This window comes from Saccopteryx leptura, chromosome 6, assembly GCF_036850995.1.
Source record: "Saccopteryx leptura isolate mSacLep1 chromosome 6, mSacLep1_pri_phased_curated, whole genome shotgun sequence".
NCBI lineage: Eukaryota > Metazoa > Chordata > Mammalia > Chiroptera > Emballonuridae > Saccopteryx > Saccopteryx leptura.
Window position 1 is genome coordinate 86126622 of NC_089508.1, and position 26702 is coordinate 86153323.

The 26702-nt window shown below is 40.1% G+C and overlaps 1 protein-coding gene and 1 non-coding gene across 2 annotated transcripts in view; one reads left to right on the forward strand and one right to left on the reverse strand.

The window, feature by feature from the left end:
- The window catches only part of AQR (aquarius intron-binding spliceosomal factor), a 104844-nt gene that overhangs the window by 356 nt on the left and 77786 nt on the right, over window positions 1-26702 (forward strand). The window contains exons 2-8 of the mRNA XM_066388467.1: window positions 5137-5193; window positions 8843-8883; window positions 12774-12809; window positions 16078-16198; window positions 18964-19104; window positions 21135-21203; window positions 22624-22724. Coding sequence (XP_066244564.1) covers window positions 5137-5193; window positions 8843-8883; window positions 12774-12809; window positions 16078-16198; window positions 18964-19104; window positions 21135-21203; window positions 22624-22724 — 566 coding nt within the window. The remainder of the gene's footprint in view (window positions 1-5136; window positions 5194-8842; window positions 8884-12773; window positions 12810-16077; window positions 16199-18963; window positions 19105-21134; window positions 21204-22623; window positions 22725-26702) is intronic.
- Window positions 26571-26646, reverse strand: TRNAP-GGG (transfer RNA proline (anticodon GGG)). Its single transcript has one exon. It is a non-coding gene; the product is annotated as a tRNA-Pro (tRNA).

Sequence of the window (26702 nt, forward strand, 5' to 3'; positions counted from 1 at the left end):
GGAAGGCAGACGTGGAAGGAAAGCTACTGTGCGAGCTTTGCTGTATTAAAGTCGCGATGGATTCACGGAAGGTGGAACACCCAGTCTACCTTTGCCTGGCAGGAAGGCTTCGTAGCAGAGGTGATGCTGAACTGATGGATGAAAAGGAGTAGGCTTTTTCTTAGACGTAGAGCACCAGGGTTTTTGCGTGGAGTGACAAGAACCTGCTCCAAATAGGTGCGCCTGTGAAGAGAGCAGTCCTGTGGTCTGCTGTGGTTTACTGTGTTGCATTGTGAACCAAAGTTGGCTTTGAATAGGGAAGCACAATCTTCTGGCCCTCGGCAACATTCTTAATCCTTATTTGTGGCTTTGGTTATTGCATGAGTGCAAATAGCTTCATGCAGAAGTTATGACCCCACCTGCTACCTGGTTCCTGACTTGGAGGATTTGCCAGGGTAAAGCCTTGGAGTCATTTTGAGTCCTCCCCTTCCCTTAACCCCGCGTATTCCTCCTCCTGAATACTCTCTTAACTCTCTGCTTCCCCACATCTGTTTACCTTAAGCCAGGTTGCCATTGATTGCCGCTTGTACGTAGGCATCCTGACCTGTCTTCTTTTTCTTCTTGCTATCCTCCAGCCTGTTCTTTATATTGCTGTCAGAGTGATTTTACACAGATACAAATCTGATAATATTACTTACTTTTCAGATCTTTTAAAAGAGTTCTAAGTGCTCTCGGGATAATGGCCCAAATCCTTCAGAGTGTCCTGTGATCTAGCCTGTGCTTATATTTAGTTTCCAGTTGCTTTCCTCTCCCTTTCTAACTCTGTGCTTTAGCCATCCTGAACTGCATTTCTTTTTTTTTTCTCCATTTTTCTGAAGCTGGAAACAGGGAGAGACAGTCAGACAGACTCCTGCATGCGCCCGACGGAGATCCACCCGGCATGCCCACCAGGGGCGATGCTCTGCCCACCAGGGGGCGATGCTCTGCCCATCCTGGGCGTCGCCATGTTGCGACCAGAGCCACTCTAGCGCCTGAGGCAGAGGCCACAGAGCCATCCCCAGCGCCCGGGCCATCTTTGCTCCAATGGAGCCTTGGCTGCGGGAGGGGAAGAGAGAGACAGAGAGGAAAGCACGGCGGAGGGGTGGAGAAGCAAACGGGCGCTTCTCCTGTGTGCCCTGGCCGGGAATCGAACCCGGGTCCTCTGCACGCTAGGCCGACGCTCTACCGCTGAGCCAACCGGCCAGGGCCTGAACTGCATTTCTTTGAATGTGCCTTGCTATCTTTAACCTCCTGGCCTTTCCACATTGTTCTCTCTGCTTGGAATACTTATCCCCCCCTTCCCTCCTTTCTTTATATGGTTACTTCACTTCTGTTCATCTTCATTACTTTGGAGAGGCTTTTCCTGACAATGTATACTAGATTAGATATTCCATTTTTCAGATATATATATATATATATATATTTGTGTGTGTGTGTGTGTGTGTGTGTGTCTTTTTCTGAAGTTAGAAGCGAGGAGGCAGTCAGACAGACACCCACATGTTCCCAACTGGGATCCACCCGGCATGCCCACCAGGGGCCGATGCTCTGCCCATCTGGGACATTGTTCCTCTGCGGCCGGAGCCACTCTAGCGCCTGAGGCAGAGGCGGTGGAGTCGTCTTCAGCACCTGGGCCAACCTTGCTCCAATGGAGCTCTGGCTGCGGAGGGGAAGAGAGAAATAGAGAGGAAGGAGAGGGGGAGGGGTGGAGGAGCAGATGGGCGCTTCTCCTGTGTGCCCTGACTGGGAATCAAACCCCGGGCTTCCACATGCCGGGCCGAATCTACCGCTGAGCCAACCGGCCTGGGCCCTTATACCTATATTTTTTTTGTGGTAAAAATCACTTATTGGTTTCTTTCTCTCAAGGAGCTTGTATTTTAGAGGGAGGGATGACCCAGACAAATGAGCAGTATCATTTCAGGCAGTGGTAGGTGGCGTGATAGGTGCTGTCAGGGAAATGAAACAAGGTGTTGTGACAGGGACTTGGTTGAGGTGTATGAAAGGCAGTCAGGAAAGTCCCCTCTAAAGTGACATTTGGCCTAAGACTTGAATACAAAAACAACAACAACAACAACAACAACAACTAAAAAACAGTTTTGGGAAGAGCAGAAGCAATCCAGGGAATAGCACATGCAGATGGTCTTATGATGTGAAGATAAAGAAAGCCAGGAGAGCGAATATAAGAAATAAGATGGAGAATGGTATGAGATGAGGACAGAGAGTATATGAGGTACAAAGTTTGGATTTCATTCTAAGTACAGTAGATTTTCATTGCAATCAGTGGCTAATTTTTTTTTAGAAAGATCACCGTGGCTAATGTGCTGAAATTGAATAAGGTAGGAGAGCAAAAGTAGTAATAGGATTCCCATTTCATCCAGGTAAGAGATGATGGTTTTCTCTACTTTCAAAGATTGAAGTAAACCAATACTACACTGAAACTGGAAGGACTACGATTTGATGATGATAGATTGTGGAGGAATGGGAGAAGAGACAATTGAACATAGTTTGAACAACTGGGTGAATAACTTGGACATTTACTGTGATAGGAGAGACTGGGAAAAGGGAAGGTTTAGTGGGAATGACAAGATTTCTGTTTTGGCCATGTCAAGTATGAGATTCCTGTTGACATTCAATTGAAAATGTTGAGAAGGCTCTGAATATGTGAGTCTAGAGCACATTGGCAAGATCTGTGTGTGAACATAAATTTGGAAGTTATTCACTCAAGATGGTGTTTAAAACTAGAGGATTGACTGAGATGTACTATAGAATGTTGTTTGTAAACATATAATATTTATTGTATCCTGCTTTTGATTGTGAGAACTGAGACTAGGGAATATGTCAGTTTTATTACCCCTGTACTGCCAGCACCTAGCGTTGTATTGGATGCTGTTACACATTGTATAATATGTAAGTATTTGCTTAAGGAGTGAGTGAATTAATGAATAAGTGTACAGTACCAGGTCATTAAGATGTAGCGAGAGGAACAAACAGTCTCAGCAGTCTAGGGCCATGATAGCAAACATTAATGCTTCATATTTGACAGGTAACTATTTTTGACCACTTAGGCTGCAAAGATGAATCACATGTCTTCAGGGAGTTCACAGTCTGTGGATGTCTCTTTAAGAGACAAAGAGCTCATTATTATAGTCCACTGTGATAAATACCAGAATACCGACGTGAGGGAAATACTTTGAGAACAAAGTTTTAAATGATTATATTTGTCTAAGGAATGAATTTTCTCATTGAGAAAGTGCCATTTGAAATAGACTTTGAAACATAAATAGGAAGGTGGGGAAATGGGTTTTCTAGGTAGAGAGGATGTTAGGTGGTCTTCCTTCCCTTCCCTTCTCTTTCTCCTCTACCTCCTCCACCTCTTCTACCTCCTCCTCTTCCTCCCTCTCCCCTTACACACGTGACCAGAGAAAGTGCTTTTAATTATTATTGAATGAATGAGATGTAGAGCTTAAAATTTAGTATTAAGATTACATATCTGAACTTTGACATTAATTTTTTATGCTACTGTGTTTTTATTTCCTTTTTGCCTTTAAGATTTTACTTTGAACAATTTGTGCTGTCGTAGCTATACAGAGTGGAGAATGGGAAGAGTTTCTATTTTACATGAGACTAGAGAGTGTGGGAAAGGGCAATATATTCCTGGTGGTAGAGGTGTCTGAGAGGTCACAGGTTAGACCCCGAGGAAAAGGAGAAACTCAGAAAAAAAGAGACATGATAGATACCTAATAGATGTTTGCTAGATCTTTAATGAAGTAGAGATGGACAGTAAGCAGTTTGGATTAGAAGATGGGATTTACGAATTTATTTGGAAGTTCCTGAATCCAAGAAAACATATCAGATTCAGTTCCCTTAATGGTGTGATGTTAGGAAAGAGGGCTGAGTTTGGTGATGCCTATAGGGAACAGAATGAAGAAGTGAGGATACCACAGAATAGTTGGGGGTGAAGTATTTTCTTTTGAGTTGGAGGGTGATTGATAATTTGGGAAAGTGCCATATGAGTGGGCCATTATTGTAATGTTTTGAGACTTCCTCAGGGCCAATGTCCTCAGTGCTTGAGAGGTTCTTTAAGTGTATCTACTGTGATAGATACTTAGCTATGGTAGCAAAGAAGACATAGGTCCCATCTCTTATGTTTTCCAGTTAAGTTGGCAGGAAAGATAGATAACAATCACATGGTGAATAATACAGAAAGAGAAGACTATAATAGTGATATTTACAAAATGAAGAGAAGGAAGAATCAATTGATCACCATCAGGTGGGGTTGAAGAAAGCCTCAGAGAAGAGGTAACATTTCAGATTTTACTTCATTCAGACATTCATCAGCGATTATCTGAGTGCTTCCAATATGCCAGCCACTGCAAATTAATCTTTTTATAAATATATGGGGTCTTTGTGATTGCCAGGGTTTTCTACTTTTCAAGAGATTGTAGTTAAGGTTTTTTTTTAAAAAAACAACAACTCAGTAAGACCATGTTGTTTCTTGAATATTATGCAATCCAGCTAAGTATCTGGAGACATGGTATATATACATGTAAAATTCACAATTTTCAAGTAAAACCCAATCTGCTGACATATGACCTACCAACTCTTCTTATTCTCTGTAATAACTCACTGATAGATTACAGTTTTTTAAGGTTTTGTTTCGATGTGTAATCATTTAAAGATTTATTTTAGAAATCAACATTATCAAAGATTTTGATTCTGATTTTTAATACTGACTCAACTGTTAACTAATTGTAATGTTGGGCAGCTCACTTTATCTAGACTTGGCTTTCCTTATCTCTGTGCTGAAGAGGTTTGACTATGGTTATTAACTTGGCTCTGTTGTTTCCCTGTGGGTAGTTAAAAAGTATGTTATGTTTTTGTTTTTTTAAAATCACAATGGCAGGTGGTGGTGCAGGGCATTAATGGTATTTAGTGGGAACGGCAAAGGATGTAAGCTGGCCTGCAAGCCAATATAGTTCCCTTAGAAGGTAGAATTACTCTGTCCCCCAGTGTCTGTAGTACCTTGTTAAGAAACAGCTTGTCACTGAGTGATCACAGTGTTTTAGCTCTACAGTGCTATGAATCTGTGACTTACTGTATATCTACTGTTTACTTTTGCAGTTAGCATGTAAATACTGGGCTCCCCACATCAAGAAAAAGTCACCTTTTGATATTAAGGTAAGTATGGATTTGCAACATATTTTTTGAATAGGTCTGCTCTTTGTAGCTCTCTCTCTTCACGTTTATTTTATTGATTTTATAGAGAAAAGGGAGAGAGCAGGAGAGAGAGACAGGAACATCTGTTCCTGTATGTGCCCTGACCAGGGATTGAACTGGCAACCTCTGCGTTTAGGGGTGATGCTCTAACCCAGGGGTAGTCAACCTTTTTATAGCTACCACCTACTTTTGTATCTCTGTTAGTAGTAAAATTTTCTAACTGCCCACCGGTTCCACAGTAATGGTGATTTATAAAGTAGGGAAGTAACTTAACTTTATAAAATTTATAAGCAGAGTTACAGCAAGTTAAAGCATATAATAATAATAACTTAAAAAGTACTTTATGTTGGATTTTCGCTAAGTTTGGTGAAATATAAAACAACTTACTATAGTTAAATCTACCACCCACCGTGAAAGCTGGAATGCCCACTAGTGGGCGGTAGGGACTAGGTTGACTACCACTGCTCTAACCAACCAAGCTATCCGGCCAGGCCAGGGCTGATCTTTTTTTTTTTCTTGGGGTTTTTTTTTTCTGAAGTGAGAAGAAGCAGGAGGCAGAGACACAGACTCACGCATGCACCCTACCGGGATCCACCAGACAAGCCCACTAGGGGGTGATGCTCTGCCCATCCAGGCATTGCTCTGTTGCAACCAGAGCCATTCTAGTGCCTGAGGTGGAGGCCGTGGAGCCATCCCCAGCGCCCGGGCCAGCTTTGCTCCAATGGAGCCTTGGCTGTGGGAGGGGAAGAGAGAGACAGAGAGGAAGGAGAGGGGAAGGGGTAGAGAAGCAGATGGGCGCTTCTCCTGTGTGCCCTGGCCGGGAATCAAACCTGGGATTTCTACACACTGGGCTGACACTCTGCCACTGAGCTAGCTAGCCAGGGCCGGGACTGATCTCTTTTTAAAAGATAATTCAACCAAAGCTTCCAATTTTTTCTTTTTCTTTTATATTTTTCTGAAGTTGGAAACGAGGAGGCAGTCAGACAGACTCCCGCATGCACCCAACCGGGATCCACCCGGCATGCCCACCAGGGGCCGATGCTCTGCCCATCTGGGGCGTTGCTCTGTTGCGCCTGAATCAGAGGCCATAGAGCCATCCTCAGCACCTGGGCCAACTTTGCTCCAATGGAGCCTTGGCTGCAGGAGGGGAAGAGAGAGACAGAGAGGAAGGAGAGGGGGAGGGGTGGAGAAGCAGATGGGCTCCTCTCCTGTGTGCCCCAGCCGGGATTCGAACCCAGGACTCCTGCACTCCAGGCCGACGCTCTACCACCAAGCCAACCAGCCAGGGACTTCCAAAATTTTAAAAAAAGTTAAACTACAGTTGTCTAATTGTCAAACTAGTAATATTCAAACTAGAAAATTTGGAAAATCTGGAAGGTACAGATAGGAAAATAAAAATCACTGCTAAGAGATAACTTCTATTATCATTTTATTGAATTTCCTGTTGGTTTTAAAAAAAATTATGTGTGAATTTCCTACTTAAGACTCTTAGGTTGTTTTTAATTTATCATTATTATAAATGACAATTTAATACAAATCTTTGTAAATATACAGAAATTTTCCTACAGTTTTAGAAAAGTTATTTAAAATAGCATCTATTGTTTTCTCTTTTTTTTTTAGGTTGATGAACTGAGATAAGATATTTAATAATGGTGGAAGAAGTGGGAGTTGTTTAGTGTAGAGGATTAGATGACTAAGGACCAGTAATAATCAATAAAGGAATGGACTTAGGGTGTAGTTGATACAATTTAAAATAAATGAAAGGGGGAAAAAAATCCTAAGTGTTCTTGTTGAAATGGGTTCTTCAAGAGGGGTCTTTAAATGAAATGGTGCTGACATATTGCATTCCATTTAACAAGTAATGAGGATTTGCTTAAGCCAGGGGTCCCCAAACTACGGCCCGCGGGCCGCATGCGGCCCTCTGAGGCCATTTATCCGGCCCCTGCTGTACTTCCAGAAGGGGCACCTCTTTCATTGGTGGGTCAGTGAAAGGAGCACAGGATGCGGATGCTGGAGTACCGTATGTGGCGGCGCTGGTCACGTACAGTACTACTTCCAGTGACACGGGAAGCATGCGTCATGGCTCCGGAAGTGCATCATATCACTTGTTACGGCTAGCAGTGACAAATATGGAACCGGACATTGACCATCTCATTAGCCAAAAGCAGACCCATAGTTCCCATTGAAATACTGGTCAGTTTGTTGATTTAAATTTACTTGTTCTTTATTTTAAATATTGTATTTGTTCCCGTTTTGTGTTTTTACTTTAAAATAAGATATGTGCAGTGTGCATAGGGATTTATTCATAGTTTGTTTTTTTTTATAGTCTGGCCCTCCAACGGTCTGAGGAACAGTGAACTGGCCCCCTGTGTAAAAAGTTTGGGGACCCCTGGCTTAAGCTTTGCCATTATAAATTGAATTGTAATGTTTAAGGCACTCTTAGTCAAACTGAACTTAACCCGAAATTTCTTACATTATTTGAGCTTAAATATTTAATTTGTAAATATATTTGTTTTGCCAGCAATCCCATTTTATACATCAGGAGGATATTAATAAACATGGCACATATTAATTCTTAATTATCAGCAGGGTTGCTTTCTTTTATTATATGCTGTTTGTATACATGTTTGTGTTTCTATATGTTGGGCTTGGGGGTTTCTAAGAACATTTTTTATTAATAACAAAAATATTTTGGTGACACTGCTAGATTGAGTTGAACCTAATTATATTAAGGTTTTTAGAAATTAAGTTTATATCCAGAATGTTTTAGTTAACACAAGTAATAATTCTAGATGAACCTATATATGCCTGTTTAGTATTTAAGGAAGATTATGCCCTTTATTTTATTATTTAATTTGAATTCTGATAAAAAGAAAAGCAATAACAGAGAATGTCCTATAGGATGAAAAGGCTTGCTCATTGTTTCCCTCTACCACCCACATTTATTTAACAAATGTACTTTGAGCAGTTAAAAAACATAGTTACCATAAAATAACAACATATTATACCATGTTAAAGGACTTAATAACGTTACAGTAGGATTTTTTCCTGTTACTACTTTTACTACTATGACCTCTACTGATAACTATTAAAGGGTCACCATGTTACCATCTTATTGTCTCTGGCTCTGAGTTTTTTGTTTGTTTATATTTATTTATTTGTTGCTTTCTGTTTTGTATCACACACATGAGTGAAAGCCTATGGTTCTTGTCCTTTTCCTTCTGACTTATTTGGCTTAGCAAGGTACTGTCAATCCGTCCATGTTGTCACAAATGGAAGTATTTCATCTTTTCTTATTGCTTTTAAAATCTAATCAGTCATCAAAGGACACTTAGGTTTGAACACATCATTTTAATGATCCTTTCTAGAAATCTTTTATGTAGATATGTTTTATTATTTATGTTTTCTAGTATTTTGCTTCCTGTTAAAACATTTTGAGAAATGTAATGGGATTATGAAAAATCTCTTAAGTATTATTTCAATGGCAGTAATATTTGATAGCTTTCCTAAACCAAGCTATCTTCTGTAATCTAAGTAATTGAAAACTATTTAATAGGGTTTGAAAAAAAGTTGTTTGAGAGAGTAAACATTTTTGTATTTTTTATAACAGGTCATTGAAGAGATATATGAGAAAGAGATTGTCAAATCAAGGTAGGAATGAGTTTAATTTTCATATATAGAGATTAGATTGGACTAACTTGGATTTTATTCCAACTTCTTAACTAAGTGGGATCATAATTAGAATTTTCTTTTCTTTTTTGATTTGCTTATCAGGGAAATGGTGACTAGAAAAATTTTTATCCAGTTGCTGAAGAGTCATAAGGGTTTATTTTGTTTTTGAAGGAATGTGAGAGAGAATAAATATGGAAATTGTTTTAATTTCAGTTCAACTAATACTAATTTTCTGGTTAATCTTTTTAAAAGATTGTTTAAAATTTAAAAGTAAAACGTACATAATTAAATACAAAATATGTATTTTATATATAATGTATAAGTATATATAATAAAAAAGAGAAATTATTTTGAACAATACAAAAAAGGAGGTAAGTATAAATAAATCTTCTGTTTCTTAACCTTTAGGTTATTTATGTATATATATGTTTCAGTCCATTCCCACTCCAGATTAACAAGAGAGAGTTTATGTTCTATATACTGTTCAGCATCAAGCCAAAAAACAAACAATAAATCCAGTGTGTCTTGGATATGTTTTCATATCTGCACCTGTAGACATATATGCCCAGTGCATATTTTAAAAGGATAAATTAACTAATATGAAATAGAAGTATTTATGTTATAAATGTCACAAACCTTTTAAAATCTCAAATTTGATATTTTTCATGTGTTCAGTCTTCTGAGGTAAATTTTGCTAAATACTGTAAAAGCAAAAGCATGGCAATGTCAAAATAAGAGATTAGTTTTGTTTTGTTTTTGTTGTTGGTTTTTTTGTTTTAGGGAGAGAGAGAGACAGGAAGGGAGAGAGATGAGAAACATCAGCTCATAGTTGGGGGACATTGTTCATTGATTACTTTCTTATATGTGCCTTGATGGGGAGGGGGCTCCAGCCGAGTCAGTGACCCCTTACTCAAGCCATTGACCTTTGCCTTCAAGCCAGTGACCATGGGATCATATCTGTGATCCCACACTCAAGCTGGCAACCCCACGCTCAAGTTAGATGAGTCCGTGCTCAAGCTGGTGACCTCAGGGTTTTGAACCTGGTTCCCCAGCATCCCAAACCTGGTTCCTCAGTGTCCCAGGCCTACACTCTATTCATTGTAACACTGCCTGGTCAGGCTAGTTGTTTTACTTTAACAATTGTTTGATGAGCCTGTAGAAGTACGCAGGGCTAAAGACCATGTTAAAAACTTTTTTTTTTTACTTGAAGAGTAAGGGGAAACCAAGTGAAGAGTTTTAAGCACAATGATAATATTTTTGAAAGACTGTTTGGAGGGAGAAAGAGGCAGGAAATTAGGTGAGTATTATAGTTGTTGGGTTCAAAATAATGATGGCTTGGATTAGTGTAGAAATTGGGATGAAGAGAAGTTGCCATTTTGAGAGAGAAGTGAAGAGATGGTTGGTGGTTGGATGTGGTGAGTGAGGAAAAGGGAAGAGTTAATGACGACCTCAAAGTTTTTGGCTTAGTTGCTAGGTGATATTGGTGCCATTACTGACTTTTGTTGTTGTTGGGTAGGTTTGGGTATAGGTCATTAATTCACTTTTATAAATGTTGAATTTTTGCTACTAATGAGCCATGCAGTCGGGTATCTGGGTGTCGAGCTCAGAAAAGAGGACTGAATTGAACCCACTTTATATCAACCATCTTTTCTATGCTAAGGATACAGTGTGGAACATGGCAGTTAAAGTTTCAATTTATGGGACTTAACCTTCTACTTCTTGTCTAGATACAAAAAATATACAGATATGTAATATCAACAGATAGTAAGTGCTATGAATTAAAATAAAATGTGGTTAGAATTTACTGACTAAGGTTGCTATTTTGGATTGAATGATAAATAAAAATCTGAAGATAGGACATTTGAGCAGGTATATGTAACATATGACTTGTTGGTCTGAGAGTCGGTATAGATGAAATTCCTTGAGGAAACTTAACTAAGGATGAGCAGGTAAATTCTTGGATCCTTTTTTTTCTTATATATTGAGGATATACCAATATGAAAATTACCTTGAACTTTAAAACTAGTTCCCTGCCTCTTTTCAGAACAGGCTTTCAATCTAGTGGATAGTAATTGCTTATGTTTTTTGTTTTATTTGAACCTTTGTTCCTCCAAGGTAATTTTTGTATAATTAAAAGCTACCAATGATTTTTAAGTTATCTAGACTGGGGTACATTATTTTTAATTGCTGAAAGAGGTAACCATCATCGACTGGGCTCAGTTAGCTCTATCATGGCACTTTTAACAGCCATATTCTCATCGTGTACCATTTTTAAATATTTGAATACAGTGAAATGATTGCATTCTGCCTGCAAGTCTCAAAGTTTAAAAAGTTAAATGCACTTTTATAACATAAATTATACTGTGTATTTAAACTTTTTTTTTTTAAACAGGGACAGAGAGTCAGAGAGAGGAATAGATAGGGACAGACAGACAGGAACGGAGAGAGATGAGAAGCATCAATCATCAGTTTTTCGTTTTGACACCTTGTTCACTGATTGCTTTCTCATATGTGCCTTGACCATGGGCCTTCAGCAGACCGAGTAACCCCTTGCTCGAGCCAGCGACCTTGGGTCCAAGCTGGTAAGCTGTTTTTGCTCAAACCAGATGAGCCCGAGCTCAAGCTGGCGACCTCAGGGTCTCGAACCTGGGTCCTCCGCTTCCCAGTCCGACGCTCTATCCACTGCGCCACCACCTGGTCAGGCTATTTAAACATTTTTATTTTAATTTTTTTTGTATTTTTCTAAAGCTGGAAACGGGGAGGCAGTCAGACAGACTCCCACATGCACCCGACCGGGATCCACCGGGCACGCCCACCAGGGGGCAATGCTCTGCCCATCAGGGGCATCGCTCTGTCGCGACCAGAGCCACTCTAGCGCCTGGGGCAGAGGCCAAGAAGCCATCCTCAGCACCTGGGCCATCTTTTGCTCCAATGGTGCCTAGGCTGCGGGAGGGGAAGAGAGAGACAGAGAGGAAGGAGAGGGGGAGGGGTGGAGAGGCAGATGGGCGCCTCTCCTGTGTGACCCGGCCAGGAATCGAACCCAGGACTTCCGCACACCAGGCAAACGCTCTACCACTGAGCCAACCGGCCAGGGCTATTTAAACATTTTTAATGATTGCTTTTTAGACCAGTGCCTTGTGGAAGCTTTGTTTCTATGTTAATGTGCTCATTATCTTTATTATGCTCAGAACTTTATTATTGGGGAATGGCAATTTATTAACTTGTTTGTACCCTATCAAAATAAGTCATTTATAGCCATAAGCACTTTTTTTTTTTTTTTTTTGTGACAGAGAGAGAGGGACAAATAGGGACAGATAGACAGGAAAAGAGAGAGATGAGAAACATCAGTTCTTCATTGCAGGACCTTAGTTGTTCATTGATAGCTTTCTCATATGTGCCTTGACCTGGGGGCTACAGCAGACTGAGTGACCCCTTACTCAAGCCAACGACCTTGGGCTTCAAACCAGCAACCTTTGGGCTCAAGCCAGTGGCCATAGGGTCATGTCTATGATCCCACACTCAAGCCTGCAAACCCCGTGCTTAAGCTCAGGAGCCCGCGCTCAAGCTCGGATGTGCCCGCACTCAAGCCTGCAACCTTGGGGTTTCAAACTTGAGTCCCCAGCATCCCATGCCAATGCTCTGTCCACTGCGCCACCTCCTAGTCAGGCTATTCTCAGGAAGTTTTAAAAATAAAATAACCTACTCTGAATCAAAAATATATAAAAGCAAAATTAGCTTTCATCAGTGCATATCTAAATATGATCATCTGGTATGTGAGTCAGTATTAAAGCAAGACTCCAAAGTACCGTATACATTTATAACTAGAAATGTTTATATTTTCTGTTTAAATATTTTTATTATATTTTCAGGTTTGCCATCAGAAAGATAATGCTCTTGGAATTTAGGTGAGTTAAAAGTCTTTACTTTGATGAATTTAAGAATGACAACATGATTTTACTTTTAGCTAAATTTTCTGTGCATTTCTGTATAGAATGATATGGTTAAGAAAATAATTCTAAATTTTTAAGATTTATGTTTTTGTGATTTGCTTATTTTGGAATATGTGTATGGTATCCTTTGCATTCTAAGATGATGCTCCATTGTCAGTTTCACTTGTATTTTGAGTTGTTTCTCACTAATTAAGATAGGGTGCACTGAGCAATTTCTGCACTCTTACTCAGTTCCTCTAGTGATTAGTGTGAGTAAGTTGGAGTGCATTCTGTGGCCACTTTTTTCTTTCAAGCTAAGTTGTTATTACCAAGGCAGCTTTGTTCTGACCTAACCACTTAAAAATATTTCAGACTAAAATAACAATTTTTAGATCATGAAGGTAGATTAGATTATAAATAGGTATGTCCCATAGGCTGGAAGTAAAAGCCAGGGGTTTTGTTGGTAGTAATATTTACCAGTTATTGAACACTTGTCTTGTATCAGGCAAAATATTAAATATTTTATATACAGAGCTCTTGTAGCAACCCTGAGAGTCAGTACTATACTTTCTATTTAGTGGAGGAAGAAACTGAGATCAGCGATATTAAGTAATTTGTTCAAAATAATGCAGTTAAACAGTTGTCAGAGCTGGGACACCAGTGTCTGATGCCAAAGCTCATTTTTCTGCTTCTCTACCCTACCTTGAGGTGTATCTACATCAGAGGTCAGAGACTGTGTTAGCAACTCTCACTCCACCCACACACTGATTTGATCCTCACCAAAATAAAAAATGGCATGAAATAGGTGTTCTTATCATTTTTACAGAGAGAAATTCAAGTTTATAGTTGTCAATTAACTATTAACTAGTAAGTTAACTGCCTCCTATATCCTAATAATAGTATTGTATTGAATACTTGATCTCATTTAAGGTCTAAATAACCCTAGTAAGATCTTCCTTATTTTATAGGGGAGAACACTGAGGCTAGAAATTGGAATCATCTGACCCTTAGATTGATATGCCCTTTTTATTGTATCATGCCATCTTTCAAGAAGACAGAAAAAATTGAGAGGATCCTGATAAACAATTCGGAGGAAATCAGAATTCTATGGTTCTGGCAAATATCAAATACCAAGAGCAGTGCAGGAAGGAGAAAGCAACAGAACAGATGGCAGATGCCAGTGACAGTGAATGACTTTTAATAACTGAAGAACTGGGTTGTTAGAAGCTTTTATGTAATTTCTATGTGACAAGGCAAATTTTGAACAGAGCAACTGCAAGTAGCAAAGAAAGAGTGAAGATCTTAAAATCTGCTGGAGAAAGACATTACTCAGAAACGAGGAAGGAAAATAGATTGAATGTAAAATTCTCAATTGTAATAATAAAGAAAATAATAGAGTGAGATTAATACATAGAAAAACATAACTATCAACCTAGAAAGAATTTTATAACCAGCTAAATCATCATGAAATAAAGCTATATCAGACACACTAACAGACTACTGCTAACAGTAGCTTACTATAATGGACACAATTCAGGAAAAAGAAGTTTAAACTTATAAGAAAGGAATGAAATTAATCTTTATGTATTTTATTTATGAAAGAGTGCTCTAGTCTCTAACTTGAGACCTTTTGACCATTATTTTGAGTAAAATGTTACTTACCCAGTTTCCTAGGTTCTCACAAATTAAGCAAGAATAATTGTTTAAGGTAGACTCATGGAAATACTGAGGTGAGCAGACCTTCGAAGTGTTTAAGAAGTAGTGGAAAAATTGTGATGCATAGTGGAATCGAAAGCACTTAACTGTGTGTGCACATGCACACACGTATAAGTGATTAAAATGTTGTGCACATGGAATGATTTAAAGTAGGAACTAAAAAATCCTGCTTTTTAAAATTAGTGCTTTCAAGTACTGCCCACTACAGTAATCAATGCTTATAACTACCCAGAATGATAAAAAATGACTAAGTTATGTTTTGTAAATCAGAAATATGTGATTTGTTTAGGAATATTCTCACCAAAGTTTTTGGTTTTTTTTTTGATTTTTTTTTTGTGTGACAGACAGTGAAAGAGACAGAGAGAGGGACTGATAGGGACAGACAGACAGGAAGGGAGAGAGATGAGAAGCATCAATTCTTCTTTGCGGCACCTTAGTTCAGTGATTGCTTTCTCATATGTGCCTTGATGGGGGTAGGGGGGTGTTACAGCAGAGCAAGTGACCTCTTGTTCAAGCCAATGACCTTGGGCTCAAGCCAGCGGCCATGAGGTCATGTCTATGATCCCACGCTCAAGCTGGCAACTCTGTGCTCAAGCTGGTGAGCCTGTGCTCAAGCTGGATAAACCCACACTCAAGCCAGCAACCTTGGGGTCATGTCTATGATCCCACGCTCAAACTAGCGACCCCGTGCTCAAGCTGGATGAGCCTGCGCTCAAGCTGGCGACCTTGCTGTTTTGAACCTGGGTCCTTTGCATTCCAGGCCAACGCTCTATCCACTGCACCACTGCCTGGTCAGGCTAGAGTCTTAAAATAATCATTTTGGCATCTTGAGAGGAAAAGTGCTAGTTATCTTTAAAACTGACTTAATCATCGACCTGGAAATGCTGAGGTCGCTGGTTCGAAACCCTGGGCTTGCCTGGTCAAGGCACATATGGGAGTTGATGCTTCCAGCTCCTCCCCCCTTCTTTCTCTCTGTCTCTCTCTCTCCCTCTCTCTCCTAAAAATGAATAAAATTAAAAAAAATAAAATAAATAAAACTGACTTAATGTTGAATACCTTGTAAATTAAATATTATAAAGACTCTTTTGGATTGTTAAGTATGTTTCTTAGTTTCTGGAAGTCATTTGGTTTTGATAGAAGTTAGTGTTAATTTCTCTGATACATTTATCTGTCAAATTTCCCATTTTATTTTAGAACTGATATTTTTCAGATGTTTTTATTTTTTACTCTACAGAGAGATAAGGGACTCTCTAGTGTTCTGCTGGTGATAATTACATGTCAGTAACCTTTGATGTCTTCCTGTTTGAAATATAAAATTCTTATTATCCAAAGCTGCATTTGCTGTACATAGTTTGTAGTAAGTAGCAGTGACCTAGATTACTGGTAAATTTGTGAATGATTCTCAATATAAATATAGATTCTAAAAATGTTTTCAGGAGGTTGTAAATAATTATGCTTTTTTGGGTGAATGACATATTGCAGCTGTTAATAACTAATGAAATATTCTATGCCTTTTCACTCTTCACAGCCAGTACCTTGAAAATTACCTCTGGATGAACTATTCTCCGGATGTGTCCAGCAAGGCCTATTTAATGTCAATCTGTTGTATGGTGAATGAGAAGTTCAGAGAAAATGTCCCTGCATGGGAGGTAACAGACTAAATTATTTCATACTGTGCTCACTTAAGCTGTTACAAAGTAGTTGGAACTATTTACTGGTAATAAGTAATGCTTTTGGAACAGAACTTTACCCAATAATAAAGTAAATGTTAAGAAAAAGAAATAGATACATGAAAAATAATACTGGTTTCAATACTTTCTTCAAACTAATTTATTATTAATTAAAAAAATTATTAATGTGGAGTTGTTTTTTCTGCTTTGTGTTTGAAACAAAGAATGACATGGGTTATAAAGACTTTTACATCAGATAAAGTAAGGTTTATATTGATTAGCACAAATAGATAATGCTCAAATGAGCTAATATAATTTCCTTGTTTGACAACTGGAAAAATATATTTGCAGTTTTATATGTATAAAGTAGTAGTTCCAAAGCCAAGACAGATGTTTATATTGTAATTTCAGTTTTCTCTTTGCCACTGATTTGGGATCTGTTTCCTTTTTTGGCAATTTCTGATAGCTTGACATTTTCTCTTTGCTTAGTGTAATAGAGGCTTGGCCAGTAGAGGTTCAAAATCTAGGTTTTCTTTGGCCACCATAAAAATGTCAGTTCATCAAGAGTCCTTTTCTCTTTCAGTTATTCTTTTTTAAATGAAGAAAAGACATGGATACTTGTCATCTATTTTGAGGGGCCGGTCTCCAAAGTGAAGAGATGTTAGGCTGTTTGAGATGAAAGCATGGCCACATCTTTCACATGTTCACTAAGTGACTACCATCTTATGGCAGATTAGATCCCAAAGGAAAATATGGGCCTGTGTCTTATTGAGAAATCTTAGGGATTTCTTGGAAGTTGCTTCAAACTACTATAGAAAAGGAGAGAGAAAATCTTTTTAGCCAGAGAATGATCAGTTTGCATGTTAAAAAGATCACTTGAGTGATTTGAAATAGAGAAATGGCAATACAGATTAAGAGAAGAGGTTGCACAGAGACTTAGAAAGTAGAGTTGATTGGATTGGATAATTGAAGTAGCTTTAGAGAAGAGTACTATTTTCTTTTCCTTTTTTTATTTTCTTTTCCAAGTGAAAGGAGAGGAGATAGACTGACTGGGATCATGCGCCCTGACTGGGATCTACCCGGCAACCCCCATCTAGGGCCAATGCTCTGCCCATCTGGGGCCATGCTCGCAACTGAGCTATTTTTAGCACCTGAAGCATAGGCTCCATGGAGCCATCCTCAGCACCTGGGGCCAATGCGCTCAAACCAATCGAGTCATGGCTGTGGGAGGAAAAAAGAGAGAGAGAGAAAGAAGGGGGGGGAAGGTGAGGGGTGGAGAAGCAGATGATAACTTCTCCTGACAGGTAATGTCAGTGGATGTCCTGGGTTCCGGACAGGGAATCAAACCCTGAATATCCACACTCTAGGCTGACGATCTACCATTGATTCAACTGTCCAGGGCCAGAAGGGTACTATTTTCAATAATCTTTCAGGCTTGGGCAACTCAACATAAAAGATGGTAATGCCATTTACCAACATTGGTAAAAGAGGATTGAGGAATACCTTGGAGGGCACAAAATTGTTAACTGAGTTTTGGATTGACCAAATTTTAATTGCCTTTGTAATATCTAGATGAACTTGTCTAGTAAAGAAATGTAAGGATTAGAGCTAAAGAGAGAAATCTGAACTGAGGATATGTACAGGGGGTCCTTGGGTTACGACAGTCTTGACATAACGACATTTTGAGTTTATGACACTCGCACCCATGAAAACTTTAAAAAATTGAGACATGAATGTTTTGGCTTACACCGTTAGTATCATACTTACAGACTATGTGGGTGAACTAGTTTGGTTGCGCCTGGTGGAAGAATATGCAGTAATGAGGCGTATGAGTTGAGGGGGTCGGTGTCCCCCAGTACGCTTATCTGTGCCATTTTGGACTGTTAAAAGCACAATTTTCCATTTGTGTTAGGCTAGGGTGTGTTTTGACTTACACCAAAATTTGGGTTACGTCACTGTCGTAGGAATAAAACTATGTCATAACTCGAGGACCCCCTGTATTTGCAATCATTAGCATACGGTGGTTGAAGTAATGGGAAGGGTAGCAGAATGAGGCTAGAACCCTAGGAGCACTGCCAAATGAGTGACAAAGGAGGAGGAACCTGGAGCACACTGAAAAGGGGTGGGAAAGAGTCCATTGGACTTGACGCTCATAACAGCGTCAGGGGTTGCTGTGGGTGGAAGCTTGTTTCAGAGAAATGACTGAAACAGCTGGTATAGACCATACATTTGGAGCACTTTTCAAAGTGAAAGAAGAGAGATGTGGCAGAAACTAGATAGGGAGGTAGATCAAAGAGAGACCTGAACATTTTTACATTAGTTATATATTTAAAAAAATTTACATGTTAAGAGTAAAAAGGGAATATAAAACTAGAGAGGTTGTTCTTGTTAATTAGAGTGGACGTGCTATAATTTTGCTGAAGATGTTGCGTTTGTTTGAGTCAGAATTAAAATACTTTAGATCCTTAATACAACAACAAAACCTAAGCCAATTGTAGGCATTATCTACAGAAGAAAATATAAAGGAATTAAAGCCAATATTTTATTAGCCAAAGTTCTGCAACTCTCAGTAGTCCAGAAACATGTATTTGACTTACTACTATAAATTATAAGTAAGCAAATGATCTTTTCATTATTACTTGTTTTTTTTTAATAAGCTCCTAAAAAAAAGTCTATCAGCACTTGTTTAAGGGAGAAAAAGAATTGAGCAAGCCATTTCTGAATGAGTTTTTTTTTTTTTTCAGACTTTCAAGAAGAAACCAGACCACTTCCCATTCTTTTTCAAATGTATCTTGAAAGCAGCACTGGCTGAAACTGATGGTGAATTTTCACTCCATGAACAGACCGTCTTACTGCTTTTTCTTGATCACTGCTTCAATAGTTTGGTAATTTTACTTTATCTTTGGTGGAACTTTCAGGTTTTCTTATTCTTTTAAGCTGAACGTAGATGAGGTTACCTCTGTGGCCAACTCTTCATTCATAGTAGTGGAGAATGAAGATAATGCTAACAGTTTAATTTCATCCAGTTCTTAATTTTATAAGATGTTTGCTTTTTAATAGATGTGGGCTTACTCCTTTTTTCTGTTATACTTAAGGAAAAATGATAATGAGAACTGAAATTCTCCAAGCTAGAACAGCAGAGTCTGGTTAATCGGAACTTTGAGCAATGAGATCTGTGCTATAATCTACATACAAGAATAGTTTCATTGTTCTTCAGTCATACTTCTGCACAGGTCCGCGGTCAGTGGGAGAGTTGTTTGTAATTGACTGATTGGAGGCACTTTGAAAATCTCTTGGGTTGTATATGATGCATTTCTAATCTTTCATAAGATTACCTTTTTAAAAATTAAATATTTACAATAATTAATATTTTATTTGCACTTTCCTACTGTGATTATCTAAAGATATTTACCTATTTATTTAAGGATAAGTGCTTCTGACTTGATAGTGCACTTAGACCCCTGCAGGAGAATGCATGGAATTGTTTCTTATGCTGAAGACTGAATGTTGATTGACGGATACTTCTTACCGGTTTCCATGTAACTACCTCACATCGATCTTGTAAAGGCTCTAAAAAATAGATCAAGTCTCCATTGAATGCCACTATTACTTCTTTAACATTTATTAAACTAAAAAAGGAAATACAGCCTGACCAGGCAGTGGTACAGTGGTGCAGTGGAACAAGTGTTAGCCTGAGACGCTGAGGACCCAGGTTCAAAACCCCAAGGTCGCCGGCTTGAGCGCAGGCTTACCAGCGTGAGCATGGGATCATAGACATGACCCTGTAGTTGCTGATTTGAGCCCAAAGGTTGCTGGCTTGAGCACAAGATTGCTGGCTTGAGCAAGGGGTCACTGGCTTGGCTTGGCTGGAGCCCCTGGTCAAGGCACATAGGAGAAAGCAATAAATGAACAATTAAAGTGCTGCAGCTTTGAGTTGATGTAGCTACAAGTTGATGCTTCTCATCTCTCTCCCTTTCTGTCTTTTCTGTCCCTGTCTGCTGCCCTCTGCTAAAAAGAAAAAAGAAAAAAAGAAAGCAAATACAAATAAATGTAATTCTGATTCCTTATCAAGAATTGAATAAAAACAATATTTAGTTAGTTGGTGCTAGGCTTAATTAACTTAAGAGCTAGCTTATTGAAATACTTTTATTTTTTTCAATATACTGTCAATTCTCATTTTCTGAGGTAGTTATGTTCTTTAAAATTGCTGCGAGCACTCAATTAACTAAAACAGAATCATTCTTCCTGAGGAACACTGTAGGGTTAGGTTCAACAAGCCTCTCTGGTCACATTTTCATCAATCAGTACATAAGCTTATTTTATATGCTTTTCTGTTTAAAGACACTTTATGTAATGTATATTGTTAATTCATTAACATTGAACTTATGGCAAACAGCGCTATAACTTATGTCTGAATGAACCTTGAATAACATATTTTCTCCGTAACGTACATCTCACACCCTTGTTGAGCCTAGGAACAATAGACAACACTTTGACCCTGTTGTTGGGGGCCATTTTCAATAGCAAAACCACCAACAAAAATCACACAAATGTGAAAATATAGCACTACAAGGAAAAGAACACTTATTTATAGAGTTGAAAGAAGCAGACAGCCAGAAGTGTGCATGTTGGGCAGCTCCCATTGTTCGCGGCTGTGTGCTGTCTGTGCTGTGAAAGCGTCAGGAGTATTGAATTTGGGGTTACAAATACATTTTTCCAATTAGGTAAATTCATAAATCTAGAATTTGCAAGTAACAAGGATTGACTGTATCTTTTGAAACAAAATATCGAACTTCTAATTATTACAACATCATTAATTTGAAAGTACTCGTGGCATGTTTCTCCCTAGAACTTGAAAAGACTTCGGTTAAAATTCTGGTTTATTATAAACTTGTTTTCTTCATACTTTACACAGGAAGTCGACTTGATACGAAGTCAAGTACAGCAGCTTATCTCCCTCCCAATGTGGCTGGGCTTACAGTCGGTAAGTATCTACTTTCAGAAACTTACTTGTCTGGGTTATGTGTGTAACATGTGGTTGTACACTTTATATATAGCTTTAATGTGAATATAACATGGAAACTAAAACTTCCCTTTCCTGCTTAAAAAATTTAATTTATTATGCATTAATCTCATCATAAATGTTTTTTAAAGTTCTTAGGTTCAGATTAATATATATTTTACTTAATTTCTGTAGTGTAAGGTGAAATAAGGTAATATCTATTGAGCTCATATAGAAGAGCCTTAATTTAGCAAAATACGGTTATTATATATGTCTTTGGATGAGACTCAAACATGATTGGAATGTACATAGAGCTATAGGAGAAGGTCTGAATCATGTTTAATATTAATGACTTCATTTTGTCACTCGATCTTCATTAGAAATACATACTGATACCAAAGTCAAATTAAAAGAACTTAGGGAGTAATGATAAAACTCAAATTTCAGTGAAATACTTTATTCAGGATTCCATTTCCCTCTTGTGAGTGTTTGCAGACACTCAGATACGTGAGCTCCTTTGTTCGTACCAGTTGATGAGGATGAAAAAAGGCATGTATAAATAATTCCTGTTAAGTTAAAAACCACTAAGTGCCATATGAAAGAACATGGTGATGTGGACATTACCTTGTCTACTTGTAATAATGTTTTATGTTCACTATTCCAGATTCATTTTTCAAACTTTTCAATCATTTTGCTTATAAGTTTTAATGCTCATATTTTTCAAACTGAAGCTAATTTTAGAAAGGAAGAAGGAATTTAAATGATTATTGAGCTTAAAAATCTTGACTAGAAAGGCAGTTTCTTTTGTCTTAATTCTTTTCTGTTACCAAGTGCTAGAATGGAACAGTTTTTTGAACTGCGTTTTTAGTTTCTCGGTTCCCAGGTGTGGCCGCACTGCTCTCAGGTGTCACCCCGTTGCTCTGTGTTGTAGTCGTGTGTTAGAAAACTAAAAGTTGGCCCTGGCCGGTTGGCTCAGCGGTAGAGCGTCAGCCTGGCCTGCGGGGGACCCGGGTTTGATTCCCGGCCAGGGCACATAGGAGAAGCGCCCATTTGCTTCTCCACCCTCCCCCCTCCTTCCTCTCTGTCTCTCTCTTCCCCTCCCGCAGCCAAGACTCCATTGGAGCAAAGATGGCCCGGGCGCTGGGGATGGCTCCTTGGCCTCTGCCCCAGGCGCTAGAGTGGCTCTGGTCGTGGCAGAGCAATGCCCTGGAGGGGCAGAGCATCACCCCTGGTGGGCATGCCGGATGGATCCCGGTCGGGCGCATTCGGGAGTCTGTCTGACTATCTCTCCCAGTTTCCAGCTTCAGAAAAATACAAAAAAAAAAGAAAACTAAAAGTTGATCAATCTTTATCCTGGTAAACTTGGAGTTACTGGTGATTTAATATCTCATTATCCTTTCAGGCACGATTGGAATTAGAATTAAAAAAGACACCTAAGCTAAGAAAATTCTGGAATTTGATTAAAAAGAATGATGAAAAGATGGATCCAGAAGCAAGAGAACAGTATGTCACCCAAGCTTCGTTCCGTGCTGGTTTATTATGTCGGGTTGTGGGTCGTAGTGATGTTGACTGGTTTGCCAGTCCCTTTGGTAGATGAGTCCATCTTCCCCTTCTCTCTGCCCCAGGATAAGTCCATCTTCCCTTTCTCTCTGCCCCAGGATGAGTCCATCTTCCCCTTCTCTCTGCCCCAGGATAAGTCCATCTTCCCCTTCTCTCTGCCCCAGGATAAGTCCATCTTCCCCAGGATAAGTCCATCTTCCCCTTCTCTCTGCCCCAGGATAAGTCCATCTTCCCCTTCTCTCTGCCCCAGGATAAGTCCATCTTCCCCTTCTCTCTGCCCCAGGATAAGTCCATCTTCCCCTTCTCTCTGCCCCAGGATAAGTCCATCTTCCCTTTCTCTCTGCCCCAGGATAAGTCCATCTTCCCTTTCTCTCTGCCCCAGGATAAGTCCATCTTCCCCAGGATAAGTCCATCTTCCCCTTCTCTCTTTCCCAGGATGAGTCCATCTTCCCCTTCTCTCTGCCCCAGGATAAGTCCATCTTCCCCTTCTCTCTGCCCCAGGATAAGTCCATCTTCCCCAGGATAAGTCCATCTTCCCCTTCTCTCTGTCCCAGGATGAGTCCATCTTCCCCTTCTCTCTGTCCCAGGATGAGTCCATCTTCCCCTTCTCTCTGCCCCAGGATGAGTCCATCTTCCCCTTCTCTCTGCCCCAGGATGAGTCCATCTTCCCCTTCTCTCTGTCCCAGGATGAGTCCATCTTCCCTTTCTCTCTGCCCCAGGATGAGTCCATCTTCCCCTTCTCTCTGTCCCAGGATGAGTCCATCTTCCCCTTCTCTCTGCCCCAGGATAAGTCCATCTTCCCCTTCTCTCTGCCCCAGGATAAGTCCATCTTCCCTTTCTCTCTGCCCCAGGATGAGTCCATCTTCCCCTTCTCTCTGCCCCAGGATAAGTCCATCTTCCCCTTCTCTCTGCCCCAGGATGAGTCCATCTTCCCCTTCTCTCTGCCCCAGGATGAGTCCATCTTTCCCTTCTCTCTGCCCCAGGATAAGTCCATCTTCCTTTTCTCTCTGCCCCAGGGATAAGTACATCAGTTGTCTTCTCCCTCCCTGTTGTCCATAGTCTGTCTGTTATCAGTGATTTGTAATTTTCTCCACAATCTTCAGGCTGTCGATACAACTTTTCTTTCTTTTTTTTACTCCCTCACTCTTTTTTTATTTTTTTATCAAGAGAGAAACAGATAGTCAGTCAGGAAGTGAGAGAGGTGAGGATTATCAACTCGTAGTTGAGGCACTTTTTAGTTGTTCATTGATTGCTTCTCATATATGCCTTGGTTGGGACCTTGGGCTCAAGCCAGTGACCGTGGGGTCATGTCTATGATCCCACGCTCAAGCTGGCGACCCCGTGCTCAAGCTGGCGAACTTGGGGTTTTGAACTGGGGTCCTCAGTGCCCCAGGCTGACAGTATCCACTGCGCCTCCTCCTGGTCAGGCCACTTCCTCACTCTTAACAATGACTTTTATATGTTCTAATCATAATTTATTCATTTGTTCAACAAATAATCAAGTGTTTATGATTTTTTTCCCTGTATTATTGAAGGTATAGGCGATATAGCAGAGACCATATGGAGAGTAATTCCTGCTCTCCTTAGCATAGATCACCATCTAATACATAATACACTAAACAATTTATCTGTTTAATGCAGTTTTCCCCAAGAGCAGGCATATCTCAGTATGATTTACCCTTAACCTCTCTTGCCCTGACTTCTGTACTTTCCTGTCTTCATATAACTCTTTGCTGTATACTTCTGTTTAGATACATTGCCATGAATTCCAGTTAGCCTTAACCCAGTAATACTCACTGTTTTTTCCTCCCAAACTCACCTTTCTGCCCATTTCCTCTGAATTTTTTCAGCCATTTGGGCTTGGAGCACTCTGATTCTCTGATTCACTATTTATCTGTCCGGTCAGCCAGTGCTTTCAGATTCATCGTTTCCTCCGTCCCTCATCTCCTGTCTTGTCTATTCACACTGCTGTTGCCTAGTTGAGGCCTGTATAGCCTGTAAGTCCAGTGGCCGTGGCCATGCAGATTCACATTTGATTCGGGCAACAGTGAAGGAAATGTGGAGCTGGAACACAGTGGGCCATTCCGTTTATTAAAATCTCCTGACGGGCCTGACCTGTGGTGGCGCAGTGGATAAAGCATAAACCTGGAGACACTGAGGTTGCCGGTTCAAAGCCCTGGCTTGCCTGGTCAAGGCACATATGGGAGTTGATGCTTCCTGCTCCTCCCCTTTCTCTCTCTCTCTCTTTATCTCCCACCATCCTCTCTAAAATGAATAAATAAATAAAATTTAAAATCTCCTAACTGCAGACAAGCAGACAGGCAGGGAAGACTGCTTCCCTTTCTCCCTCCGGACTCACCCAGACTCTCAGGCCCCCACCAGCAAAACAGCACCCCCAGCCAAACAGACCAGGCCGAAATCTCAAGGCTCTCAGGCCCCTCAGCTCTCTCTCTCTGCACTCTCCAGCAAAACAGGCTGGAGGAGGAAAAAACCCTTCTCCAGCTACAACCTAGGGCCCCTCCCAAGCAGGGAGGCAATCCGCAATCTGCCGCCCTGGGGGCAAGCACCCGCAGCCTTCCACAGACTGTACACACATGGCGCTGCCCCGTGCCAACGCAGAACCCAAGCGAGCAAACCTAAACACACCAGTTTACCGAACGTAGCCTCTGGACTAAACCACTACAGTAAATTCCTGTGATGTTTCTTGTAGCTTTCCTAAAATAATGAGCCTAACTAGAATCTTCATAGGAAATTATGTGTACTTTGTCTTATTTCTACTAACAAGCATTCAGTGGTTTCCTAGTTCCCACAGGATAAGCTCTGAACTCCTTACAGTGGCATCCAGAAACCTCCAGCTATTTCTTGTGTCTCTCCCACATTCCCGGACTAGTCTCTCTATTATTTCTTAACAAATACTCCTTCCCTAAGGGCACTTTCCTCTCCACTCCATTTAATTGAAGGTTAACTTTCTAAACACTCTTCCAGAATGGCTGCTTTAGGCGGTGGTGTGGGGCTTTGTTTGGAATTCTTGAATCGTGCTGTGTTTTTTATTGAAGCACCACCTGTTTTGTGTAAAGGTTAGAAAATGCACCATTGTTTACTTAGAGTTTTATTCTACAAGTAGACTTAACTAGGTTCCCCACTCAGCTGCTGTGTAACTTTGGGCAAATAACCTCATGTGTTTGAGCCTCATTGTGAAATTGAGATAATAGTACCTATTTCATAGAATGGTTTTTTGCATTAAATGAGATTGTTTTTATGAAGTACTTAACACAGCTCATCCTGCCACAGTAAGTGCTCAATGAACGTCAGCTAGTTTCATTAATTACATACTCGTTTGTTTTACTAACTGTCTTTATATTCTATAACTTGTTATTTTGTATTGCCAGCAGGACTGGCATAATCATTTGCAGCTATCCAGGACCTGATGATTGTTTGTGAATTAATTGGTACCTAGTGCATCCTAAATTAGTAAGGATTAGAATTTTTTTTTTTTTTTTTTTTTTGTATTTCTCTGAAGGTGGAAACGGGGAGAGACAGACAGACTCCTGCATGCACCCGACCGGGATCCACCCAGCACGCCCACCAGGGGGCAACACTCTGCCCCTCCGGGGGGGTCGCTCTGTCGGGACCAGTGCCACTCTAGCGCCTGGGGCAGAGGCTAAGGAGCCATCCCCAGTGACCGGGCCATCTTTACTCCAATGGAGCCTTGGCTGCGGGAAGGGAAGAGAGAGACAGAGAGGAAGGAGAGGGGGAGGGGTGGAGAAGCAGATGGGCGCTTCTCCTATGTGCCCTGGCCGGGAATCGAACCCGGGACATCTTCACCCCAGGCCGACGCTCTACCACTGAGCCAACCGGCCAGGGCTTAGAAAATTGTTCTTTAAATTGACATTTAATATTTAGACATTTTAATACTCTATT